This window comes from Dryobates pubescens, chromosome 6, assembly GCF_014839835.1.
Source record: "Dryobates pubescens isolate bDryPub1 chromosome 6, bDryPub1.pri, whole genome shotgun sequence".
In the NCBI taxonomy this organism is placed as follows: Eukaryota; Metazoa; Chordata; class Aves; order Piciformes; family Picidae; genus Dryobates; species Dryobates pubescens.
The window spans coordinates 22,391,846-22,404,170 of record NC_071617.1 but is presented as its reverse complement, the minus strand read 5'-3'; the positions used below and the strand labels follow the sequence as shown (position 1 = coordinate 22,404,170).

At 44.6% G+C, this 12,325-nt stretch overlaps 1 protein-coding gene across 3 annotated transcripts in view; it reads left to right on the top strand.

The window, feature by feature from the left end:
• Positions 1 to 1,795: 1,795 nt before the first annotated feature.
• Positions 1,796 to 12,325, top strand: part of LOC104300880 (SAM and SH3 domain-containing protein 1) — a 596,399-nt gene continuing 585,869 nt past the window's right edge. For 2 of the 3 annotated variants that reach the window (XM_054162727.1, XM_054162729.1), the window contains exon 1: positions 2,088 to 3,472. In XM_054162727.1, the coding sequence (XP_054018702.1) occupies positions 3,011 to 3,472 (462 nt within the window). In that variant the 5' untranslated portion in view covers positions 2,088 to 3,010. Of the gene's footprint in view, positions 1,886 to 2,087; positions 3,473 to 12,325 lie in introns of those variants that run through there. The other variant, XM_054162726.1, reaches the window with a different exon arrangement.

Genomic DNA, 12,325 nt, shown 5'->3' with positions numbered 1-12,325 from the left:
TTTTAAAGGTGGACATAACTTTATTTTTTGTTTATTTTTGTATTTCAAAGTCATGTAAAAACTTTGCTGTGTTTACTGCAAGGTGGACTCATTTAGTGAAGCTGAAATCAAAACCAAACACAACCAGAGTTTCACAATTTTGTAACGTGCTGTCAAACTCCATGCTTCCATCAGGGTGCACCACCACTCCCATCAGGGTTCTCCTACCACCACCACCACAGAAGCTATGTATCTTACCCTTTTACAGGTAGGAGACCTGCAGTTTACCAAGCACATGAATCATAGCATCTGCAATACCTTAAAAGCTTTCTAAGGCCCTTCAAAAATGCACATATAAAATGATATAATTCTGTATGTACTGTCAGTAAGCCTGATGAATATAGGCTGTACCAGTCAGTTTGTCTCCTCTCACACACCATCAATTCCAGCTCCAGTTCACAGAACCTCCTCGCTAATTTCTCTGACGTTGTCAGTCTTTCAGCAGGTCTGTGAAGAGAAGATAATTGTGGCTTCAATCTCTGTCTCTGGCTTGAGAAGAGAGTTTGAAATATTATGTGTCCTGGAAGGAAAATAAGATACAGAAAACAAAGAAGAGGGATGAAAGGAGATTTAAAAAGAAATAAAACACTGTTCTTCCCTTTCTCCCTTTTTAGCATATGAATCTGTGATCTCTAGACTTTATACCCAGAGGCTGCATTTTAACCACTTGTGAGTATCTTAGCTTTTCAAAATGCTTTGCAATATAATGCTTTCTATGAGAATGATGCTATGCTACATAATCCTGTGGTGAATTACCATGAAGTCCCGAGAACAAATGTGGGTCCATCTGCTTTAAAAAGGTCCCACAGGAAACCTACTACAAACTAACTCCACCAAACCACAAAACGGAGTGTGTCCCTCCTCCGGCAACCCTGTGCAGCGGGGAGGCAGCATGAATACCACCCCAGCGTCAGTCCTCAGTTCACTTCAACCACAGGTCGTACCTGTCCCTGCCCGTGACCCTGCTCCTTCGGACGGGACCCGGCAGGCAGGGCCAGCCCGACACGCTCGGACTCCCCCAGCATCGGGGCCGAAGGGTCCGTCTGCTGAGGTAGAGGGGTATTTTCAGAAAATGAGTTTTAACTTGCTGTAAATCGCAAATGCAGGGAAGTCCGCGCCTCTCCCCGCCTGGAGTCGGCAAGGGGTGTGGGAAACGCCGGACACTTCGGTCCGCCGCGACCGGGCCGGGTGGGGCAGGGGGGCCGGGCCGGGCCGGCCGCGCGGCGCTTTCCGCAGCGGCCTGGCGGGGGCGCTGCGAGCCCGGGGTTGCGGGCCGAGCGCGGCTGCAGCGTGCGGCGTCTCCTCCGGCCCCGGGCAGCTCGCGGCGGCGGGTGGAGAGCGGGGCCAGCGCCTCGCGGAGACGCGGGGACACGCTTGCTCTAACCAACAGCGCCGAAGGGTCACCCTTCATCTGCGAAGGGGTTCGGTGCCCCTGCGAGGGAAACAGCTGCTGCTGCTGTCGGTCTGGCTGTCCCAAGGGCGCTGGGGGACGCAGCGCTCCGGGCCGTACCTCCCCCCGGCGCCGTGCCTCTCCCATGCCGAGGGGAACGGGGACGGGCAAGCTCGCTAGATAGCTTGCGGAGCGCAGGCAGCCCCGCACCGCTGCCTGGGCGGACTGCCTTGCCCCTGACCAGCCGCACACCGCCTGCCCGCTCCCTCGGCAGGTCGGGCTGGGGGCGGCCAGAGGCAGAGACCGCGGGCGACCAGCGGGGAAAGTTGAAAAGGCCTTGGGGAGAGTCGAGGCAGCGGGATGGCAGCGGGGTGATGGGCATGGAGGAAGAGCGTGCACCGGAGCACGGGCAGGAGCTGGAGGAAATTTTCTGGCGGCGCGTCAGGCGCCTCAGGGGTAGGAGAGGAAGAAGGACGCGGGAGGGGAGTGCTGCTGCGGGGTGCCGCTTGGCAGGGAAGGGGAAAGCACCGCCACCAGCCGGGGGAGTTGTGGGGGAGCGCCAGTGACCTGTCGCAGATCGGCTTTACCCAGAGCTGAGCTGCCGCCGCCGGAAGATGCACAGAGCGGCGGCTGCCCTCACGGCCCGCCGCCTCTTCCCGAAGGCTGCTGCGGGCAGCGGCGGGAGGGCCAGCGGAAAGCGAGGAAAGTTGTATGCGCCGGGCGCAGGGCTGCGTGCTCCGGAGGGGCAGGAGGGCACCGCCAGCATCAGCGGGTAGAAAGTAGGGTTGGAAAGCAGTTTCTGGGCTCGCTACAGGCGAAGCGCGTCCCAGGGATGAAGGGGAACTGGGACAGTAACTCGGAAAAGTGAGTGGGATTCTCATTATTTTCTTCCTTTTTTCCTCCAAATTCATAAGGACCTGTTTGAAAGGAAAGCAAAAGCTGCGGTGTGCACCCGCTGCCGAGAGAAATACGGGAGACGAGGGCACTGCACACTGGCACCCCTGCCTGTGTTCGGCGAGGGTGGAGGGTCCTGTGTTCGGTTCTTCCCCAACACGATCGTGTACCAAAGCAGCTGCACATAGTAAACAGGTCCATCATGCGACGGAACGCAGGAAGGTGAGACAGAGCAGAAACTGAAAGGAAGAGGGGAAAAAAGACAAAACCCAACTAAACAACCCCCCCAACAACCCAGACTGTGACTGCGAATTACTTCCAGAGAAAGTGGGTGGATGTTGTGCGGCAGCGACTTGAGATTTTAGGGAGTGCACCCTTACATTTTGCTTCCCTCTACTCCGAGCCTTCTTTCTCCGGTGACAGAAGGCGGCTGTACTTGGTGATAGGAAAACAGGAGGAGGAATAAACGGGAGTGGTTCCTTCAGCAGTGCTTGTGATGCCCTACTGATCTGCTCTAAGGATTTTTTTTTTCCCCTGGTGGATATTAATTTCTTGACCTTGATTTTGAGACCTTTTTAGTTGCATCGCAGGATTGGGTTTGTGTTTTTATTTTCTTTGGCGAGGAGTGTAAAGGGGGAGGCTGGCTTCGGTGCTGAAAGTTGCGATCGTTATTATTTTGGAACCAGCATGTGCACTAACATAGTCTACGAGTGGCTGAAGACCCTGCAGCTCCCCCAGTACGCGGAGTCCTTCGTCGATAATGGCTACGACGACCTGGAGGTCTGCAAGCAGATCGGCGACCCAGACTTGGATGCAATCGGCGTTGCCGTGCCCCACCACCGGCGCCGGATTCACGAGGCCGTGCAGCGGCTGAAGGAGGCGGACGAGAGGACGGTGGGGCTGTACTTCACCCTGGAGCCACAACCGCCGCCGCGGCCGGCGCCCCCGGTCGCCGGGCACTGCCCCCGCCGGGTGGCCGAGCAGGAGGATCGGCGGGTGGGGGCCCCCCGGCACCGCCCCGGTGGCCGGCGGGGGGCGGCCGGCGGCGAGGGGCTGGTCGCCTACCCCAGGCTGAAGCTGAAGATCATGATCCGAGACAAGCTCATCCGCGACGGCATCAACCTGAGTAAACCACCCTACTCCAACAAGGTAAGAGGGTCCCCGCCGGCTGCTGCCCCCAGGTGGGGCCGTGGCTCCCAGGTGTGGCGGGGAAGCGGGGGCAGCTGGACAAGTCCTCCCACAAGCAGTGTGGGGGCGTACAACCAGAGATGATGGCCTCCGGCAGGGCCTGGGCTCACCTGTGCCATGCACTGGTGATGTGTCTCCCGCTGTGTCAGTAGTGTTTTCGGAGGGAAACATGGTCAGGACTTAGCACCAGCGAGGTGTGGGGCCAGATCCACCAATGCTTGTTGACCTTATGTGGACTTTCAGCACAGTGCAGTATTGCACTGCATTTTTGTTTGTTTTTCCTTTTTGTTTGTTTGGGTGTTGGTGGTTTGTGTTGGGTTTTTGTTGTTGTTGTTGTTGGGTGGTGTTTTTTTTCTCCCCTTTCGATTAACCCGTTCTTTAGCCACAGTCTTGTTTGGGGCGTGAAGGTGAAAATTGACAGGATGGTATTCATGATCTGAGGTTTTGTTTGTTTGTTTGTTTTTCTTTTCTGTGAAACTTTTCCATTGTATTGGAGAGTGATGGCTTCTCTCACCTTTCCTTAAAGGTCGTTTTTAAGTGTCAGTTTCTGTTGGCGAAATGGCTGGTGAAGCAAATGGTAGTCTGAGTAGAGGAACAATTCTTCCTTATTGTCTGTTTTTATTTACTGGAGGATGGTAGTGACTGGTGAATGTCAAAACTATTCATTAACCGCTCCAGCACAGGTTAGTCTATGTCTAGTCTGCTGAAAGGCCAGAAAAGTGCAGGTCTTGGAAGAGCACATTGCAGTTTGACAAAATCTCAGTAAAGAGATCATAGTATCATAGGTATAAGTCAGGGTTGGAAGGGACCACAAGGATCATCTAGTTCCAACCCCGCTGCCAGGGGCAGGGACAGCCCACACTAGATCAGGCTGGCCTTGTAAAGACTAACATGTAAAATGAAGGTGTTTTGGAAGATAGAAATAATTTCATCTGAAGTTTTGTGTAGGTTTTCTGCTGAAGACATCATATGCAGAATAAATAAAATAATCAAATGTATAGTACCAGAGAGAAGAAAATTATTTGTGAAAGAAGATAAGGTATTATAATGTGTGGTTGCTTCATATTTCAGAATGAAGTGCTTCAGAATTGTTTGATGACCCAAGCTGTCTATAGTTTCTTTAATGAAGTCTGATTTTTCAGAAAGACTGAGTGGTTGCAGTTGATCTTCAACTTGTGGGTTCTTTTTATTTCTGAAAAGCTCATAAAGTTATGGAAACAAGGTGATCAGGAAGTCTGTAGGTCTCAGTTTACAAAAATGTGAGGAATTAAAATTCAGAATGAATTATTTGCTCTAGGGGTTGTGGGTGTGAGGATAACTGGTAGAATTGTAACAATGTGGAAGTGATAAGACAAGTGGTAGGACAGTAAGTTTCAGCACTCCAATTGTTTAATGGCCTGGTGATAGAGGGCCACTAGTCACTTCTCAAGTACAGCACAGTTGACCAAGGTATTTATTTGTTCTCTTTTTTTTCAACATTTTGATGGTGATATTGTCAGAGACAGTGTATCAAATCTTATAGGACAATAGCCAAATGTACCAAAACATCCATGAACATCTAGTCTAATGTTACTGTACTAGTAAACATCATCTTACTGTATCATTTCAGAGTAATATTTTTTTTGTCTTTCAGTACAAGTCTTATATGGAAGTACTTCTGTGGAAGTTCTCACTTATCAGTGTAGCTGCAGCACATTTCTCACCTACATAGCTACATTTCACTTCTTCCTTTTGACTGCATGCATTCATAGTCACCAATTCCACCTCACCAAGTAGATACTTTACCTTTTCTCTTCTATACCTGCTCCATAGGAAGTGTAGCATTTCTAAGATGCCAGCATACGACATTAAGGAAATTAGAATCTTTGGCGTCGATTTCTTGTTTAGCTCACCTTATTTTAATTTGATGGGTGTGATAATAGTGTGGATTAACTGTCAGAGCAAGCTCATCTTACACAGAAAGCATCACTCCATTTTAATTGCTTTAAATCTAAATACAACATTTTGAAATAGAAGAACCAAGCTTACTTTCCCAGTTTTATTTCAGCCTGTGGTGTCAATGTATTTATTTTGGATGATAAATGCATATAACATCATTTTGTTACAGTAATAAAATAACTTTGTCCATCTCCTCAGTGTGATTCACTTACCATTGTAGCATGTTGTAAGAAACCATAAAGCTGGCAAGATTTGAGTGTGTGTTGCTCAACATGTGTTATTCAGAATACCACCCACTGTAGCAATCCAGCCCGGAAATGGCTTAAAGGGAATAGTAAAAGATCACGTCACTGTACATTATTCATTGGATGTTGTTTAGAGAAAGGAAAATTAAATACTGTATTCTTTCATTTGGGAAAGAGCCCTATTACAACCACGACCAAACAACCCAACTCTAGGATATAATTTAAGCAACCTGTATTATACTTTTTATATAGAATATGCAATGTACAGACTCTTCTGCATGTCAAACAAAACTGGATGGATTCCCTGCTCTGCAAAGGAATAAGGAGTCAGCTTGAGGTTTGTGTCAAGTTTTTTGTATACCTTTATCACACATCCATCTACAGATGGTCATGTGGTTATTCTGGAACAGGGCACTAGACACTGACCTATTCAACATGTAATTGAATTTCTGGTGCTGCTGACCTCCTAACTGGCCTTCCCTACATGGCTTACATGCAGAATGCTATGGTCTTCTCCTCTTAAAATCTATAAATGAGAAGTACTATCTATGAATGGAAAACACCTGAAAACTGGAAGTGTTGCTCCTCTGCCTTGTTTATAGCCTTTTGATAGCTTTTTGAGATGTAGACATGCCAAAAGATCAACAATGAGTATTGGATGTTGCTGTGGAGAGGTTAAAAGTATCTTTTTGCTGTCTTTTCATTATTGGTGGTGTATTTTCAGATGATGAGTGAAATAACAGTGGGAAGGATAGAAATGTACTGGCATGGCAAATTTTAGTTTAACTTGGCAAACTAGGTCAGCATAAATCACTAACAACAACTTAGCAAAACTTAATTTAAGTATCTTAAAGATGTGCAAGCTTTGAATTGAAGCCGTTTTTGTGGGCAACATCAGACATGGAGAATTGTCACAAGCCATCTTGATTATTTCCATGAAGAATTAGAACAAGGCCTCACCTCCTCAAATTGCATCTCTTGCATTTTTCAGGTATAAACCAGAGGATATAACTGTAACTGAGGAGAACTCTGTGAAAGTCAGATTTTGTTCATGTTGGTAATGCTCCTTAATACTCAAAGCCTTCTGTTTTAGTTTCACACCTGCTGTTTCTGGCTGATAGCCTTATAAGTCTCATGTATCTCAGAAACTTTTTGTGGAGGTGATGGGCTTGAATGCCCTTCAAAGGAGATCCTGTAGCACCTCTCTGAGTCAAGTGAAACATCTGTATCATCTCAAAACATCTAGCTGCTTTAAATAATTATCCTTGATGGTTGTAATTTTGTCCACAATTAGGAACTTAATTAGGAATAGTATTAATATCCTTTTGCCATGTAGAAGTTCCAGGAGATGGGCAGATGGCAGAAGGAAACCAAAATGAGTGCCCCTCTGAGTTGCAGTGAAGATGAATGCAGGAAAGTACGGCACTGATCTGAACCAGCCAGATCTGAGGAAGTAGTCTTTTCCTCCATATGGTGCACTTCTTGCCTTGGTGGGCTTGTTGCAAGACAGATTATATCCATGCTGGGTTTGAGCAGTAGGACTGTCACTAGCATTGCTGTGGCAGGGAAAGCAAAGGAGCACCAATGTTGTCAATATAAAGACAAGCAGGGTACCTTGTTGTGAAACATGCCAAGAGAAATTAAGTGTTCTATTTATCTTGAATATAGATTAAGTGGCATTTAATTGTTTACTTGAATTTCATTACTATTTCTAATTGAAATAAATAGCCTGACCTATTTCTTCAGAAAATTTATTCATTTTTTTTATCCTCAGAGAACTGCAAATACATAAAAAATCACTGAAGACATACATGCATTTAAAACCTCCTGCTTCGGTTAAAAGAGTTTGCTTAGCCTCAGTAAAGTTATACTCACATAGATTTCAATATTTATTAGAGAGACTAAATCTGTAGTGTGGCGTATATATCTGTATGTGACCTCACTGTGCTGCTCATAATTATCAGCATGCTTAGAAAACAAAAGCTAAAAATTCAGCTGCATTTGAGGTTATAATCCTCAGGGTCCAAGCAGATGTAGAAAAGAAAGAAGTCAGATCCAAGTGAGTATCTGCTTGAAGACCCAACCACTTTTTTGTGTGTGTGTTTTGTGCTGATGATGCAGCACAAATTATTACTTTTTTTTCCTGATTAAATCTTTGTTTAATCCTTGCCACTACAAAATAAGAACTATCTTACATAAATTAAATATTAAGAGGTAAAGATGCCAGCAATACTGCTTTGCAGTACAGTGGCTCAAAATGAATCTGGGACTGGGTAACATAGTCAGTGCTTTAGGTATCTTCGAAAGTGAACTCAGTGAATTAGAAATACTGGGCAACACTCATCCATACTAGGATTAAACATGAACCTTTTTCTAAAGACCTAGCTGCTTTGGAATAACTGCATCAACTCTGATTAGCAGAGTGTTCTCAAATATGCCTTGGGGAAAGCTGCCTATTGACAAAAGTACTAGTGCATTAAGTAGTAACAATATTTTCATGGCAATAAATTAGCAAAGTTACAGGCAATGTTCAGGGAGTGAAAAGACATTTTATATAAGAAACCCCTGAATTTGCCGTTGACTTCATAACTCTATTTTCTTTTAAAGAAAATACAGCACCTCATGTATTGGGCAGTTGTTATCAGAGTCCCAGGTTATTAAACTTACAGAAAACAAACTGGAAAAGATCTTCTTCCAATCAGACCATTAAGGCAAAATGTTGCAGAATATGAATAATACAGTACTGTGCTGTATTTGCATTTGAATTGTTCCTGAATATTTTAAAGTGTATTCAATCTCCTCTGGAAATATTGAATGTAAATCTTTCTGTGTTTCATTATCTCTCAGTTTTGAGGGGAGGAAGATCCCATTAGGGTATATTGAAGGTGGAGTCCTGAGAGAAGATTGTGTCAACTCCACAGCCGTACTGCCCCCTTTCTATGATCATATTCAGTGCAATTTCTCTCTTCTGGTCACAGTGGGGGCTGGCAGAAGAGGGGAGCATGTGACTCCCATCTCTGAGGAACTGTGCAGGACTTAACAGCCTGCTGCTGTGAGCTGTAAGGGAGATCCATCCTTCATCCTCCACGTGGCTCTAAGCTTGAAGAAAAAGCAAAACTTACATGCCCTGACCAAAGAGAAATGCTTGGCCTCTTGTAGTTCGCTGAAGACTTTTTCTATCTCCAAAGAATGTGATTCAGTCAGATCTCTGTGCCGCAAAGCACGAGTGGTGTGGCAAAAGTCAGCCTACCGGTTTCACTCCTACAGAATGATAAACCTGTCTTGTTTAATGATGGCAATGATAAGTCTTTCTGAGGAGAAAACACATTTTAAGGAAAATATTTTTGTAGATACCTTCACCTGCAGAGCTTCTGTCTCCACCATGTGTAAGGTGATGAAGCCCATACACACAGCTGTGTGTGAGGAATACCAAAGAAACCTAGATAGTTTCACACCAATAAAGTAATCTTGTGAACCATCTTTCTAGTTTGGTTTGCAACCAGTATTACTATCTCTCCTATACCATAATGATATACCATAATACATAGGGCAGCTGCCTCTGATTTCAGACATGAAATTGATGAATTTGCCTAAGGTAATGAAAAGTTTTAGACAGATGAAGCATTGGAACCTACTGCTGCAGCATCTTTGTCCATTGCCTTATGATTGAGAGTAGACTTCCATACGTGTCAGGTAACAGAAAAGCGATCAGGGAATAATCAGCAACTTGGCTATATGGCCATTAGTTATGCCTGTTAATTTTGCCTGTTACTTATACCCTGTGTGCATATGTCATTGTGAAGACTCCCTATCCACTAAGGTATATAGACCCATATCTGTAACCTGAGACATACTAATAGCTATTACAAAATTTTTGAAAAGAGCAGCAGAGGGGTTTGAAGTGACAGAAAAATTGTTATTGCAGATTAGGAATGAATTTATCATAACACTTACAGAAGCTCACTTACTGGTTTGAGACTCTTCCAAAGAAGGACAGGATGGAATGAGTTAAGAATAGAATTGGTAGGTTCAACTTTGAAATTTCCTGCTTTGTCAGTTTGAATGAGCCTCTTTGCTTGGTGTTTGACAAAGCCATCTGGTTCAATCTCTTTGTCTAGGCTAATATGACATCTCATATTGATGTGCTTAGCTTGAAAAACGTGGTGGCTTATACACGCTGCGGGAATTGTTGCGTATTAAAAGAGCAGGTCGGTGCTATGTTTAGCACTGCTGCGATATTTTGGGACTGTCTGTGCAGCAGGAAGGGGAGAAATGGGTGAACATTCCCTGACAGTGGCAGTCTGTGAGCCAAGCTGGCCCAAAACCACCTCCAGTGACTCATCCAGCCTTTTCAGTTGGTTACTTGCAGATAGTAAAAAACTTTTCTTACTATTTTGCAAACCAAAAGCGAAGTTGTGTGCCACATGAAACCCAGGTAGAAGGGCCTTCACATAGTGTTTCATCCTGGTTCTCACGAACTCGGCAGGCTGTGAATGGCAGAGATACATGCCTCTCATGGGAGCCTTGTTTCTCTGCTTGGTCTCATTCCCAGTGAAGTCAGTGGGGGATTTGCCAGGGATTTCATTTGACGCTGGGTTTTGTGAGAAGTGTTTGAATTTAAATTGGCTAACAATCACAACCTTACTGACTGTAATTGTTGCAGTGAGAAGAGAATGGTAAATACAGCAGTAGCATGTGTCCCCCCCCAAAAAAAAAAAGAATCAGAACTTCTCAGAGCTTTAAATATCACCATTAGCATCTTGAACAGCACCAAGGCAGGCTTCTGAACATAGATCTTACAGATTTGTGCTGGAATAAATATTTGGTAACTAGTCTCTGAAATCTCCGTTAGTGTATACTGGATGGAATGAAGTACACTGTAAACAGTTGTTTACAGCTATTGTCTCAAAAAACTGAAATGAGGGAGAAATGGTAATAATACACAGCAAATAAAAATTACAACCAAGTACAAATTTATATCTTCCACAAGTTCTTTTTTTTTTTCCCCAAGAGGAATTGTATTTGTTTTGAGGATCCACACCCTTAAGCAGGATTGTGGGTTTATTCCTGCATATGAAGTAATTCAGAAACTTAGGAGGAAATTAAGTCCAGTTCTAATATCTGTGCCTCAGATACCACACAGTGAACTTGGTATGGTTAGAGAGTTAGAAGCTGAAAAAACCCTTGCCTTTTAGTCAGGGAGTAAGAAAAACTTGTACTGTTGTGTTTTGGGGGTTTGTTTTTGCTTGGGTGTTTGTTTTGTTTTGTTTTGTTTTAATTATTCTTTTCCCAGAGTTAGTTAAGTGGCCACTTGGCCATGCTCTCATATGCATGGAAGGAAGTATTTTTGTTATCAGAAAAAGGCACTGAGAACTTCAGTGGCAGAGAGCTGGACTTAGGCTATTCATGCTGTGATGAAGGCTAGAAGACAGTATAAACCAAAAACTAAATAAGTCAATGTATCATAGAGAAAAAAACCAACAAAATAAACTAGGAGTGGGTGCCAGTTTTGCATTGGTGCCCTTGGTTTGTGGATAGATGTGTTTGTTGGGGGTGACTGTTCTGCGCAAGCAAGCTCCTGTACATTGGACTCTACATCTCCCAGCCTTTCTGTCCCAGAGCCCTCTGTGTACCCCAGAACTACCCATTCCCTGACTTCTCCTAAAAAAAGTCCCCTAAGTCTGTCTCAGGGCACACTATCGTCATCCCCAACAGCAGTTTCTTTCCCATCCAAGAGTGTACATCTTTTGCCTTAGGTCTCCCCACCCTTTTTCTCCTTAAAGAACATTCACTCAGAAGAGCTGAGGGCTTCTAACCATGATCTGTTTGGGTGGAAAGACAGAACTGAGGCAGTGATGCCTTTTTGTGTTGCTTGAGACAATGCCATGTCTTTCTTACTTGAGCCCATCCCACCCCTCCACCTGCCACACCCTGTAGGAGTTTCCTTCCATCTTTCTCTACTGCTGGCCCAGAGTCTCAGACTGAAATTTTGATCCTTCTATCTCCTTTCCCATGCTTTCTCTCCTGCTCGGGAGAGTGGGGCTCTTGCTTCTCTCTCCTTTGGACTCAGTGTCCCCAGTTGCCTTCCCATTAAGCAATGCAGGTGGTGCACTCCAAGGTCTTCTCACAAAGTTAAAGCTCTAGACTTCAATCTTAAAAATTTCATTCTTAAAATTGCTACAAGCTGCAGTTATCTGAAGTCCCTCCAGCTTCAGTTCTGTGGTAGAAAGAAGGACTTGGTCTAGGAAAAAGAGGATGTGTTATACCTTTCAAAACTACCGCACATGCCCATGGGTCTGACTTTGTCTTTTTGAAACAAGACTGAATACATTATTAAGAAAACATGTTATAACCTCATCAAAAGTTATGAGTTCAGTGCAAAACTGTTGAAAGATTTTTTTGGCATAATTTTTTAGTGCTGATCACGTGACCATGAAAATTGCCTCTAATTGCAGCATCTCTGATTTCTTGTCTGATTGTTTAGTGTGTGTCAAAATATTCTTCTTCAAATTTTGTTTAAACCTGTTGTAATAACTGCATTCATTGTACTGCATTGAGAATTGTTATGGAAATGCACCTCTGATCTTTTGTATACCTCATAGTCAAGGATTCTCTCTAAATACACAGCTAT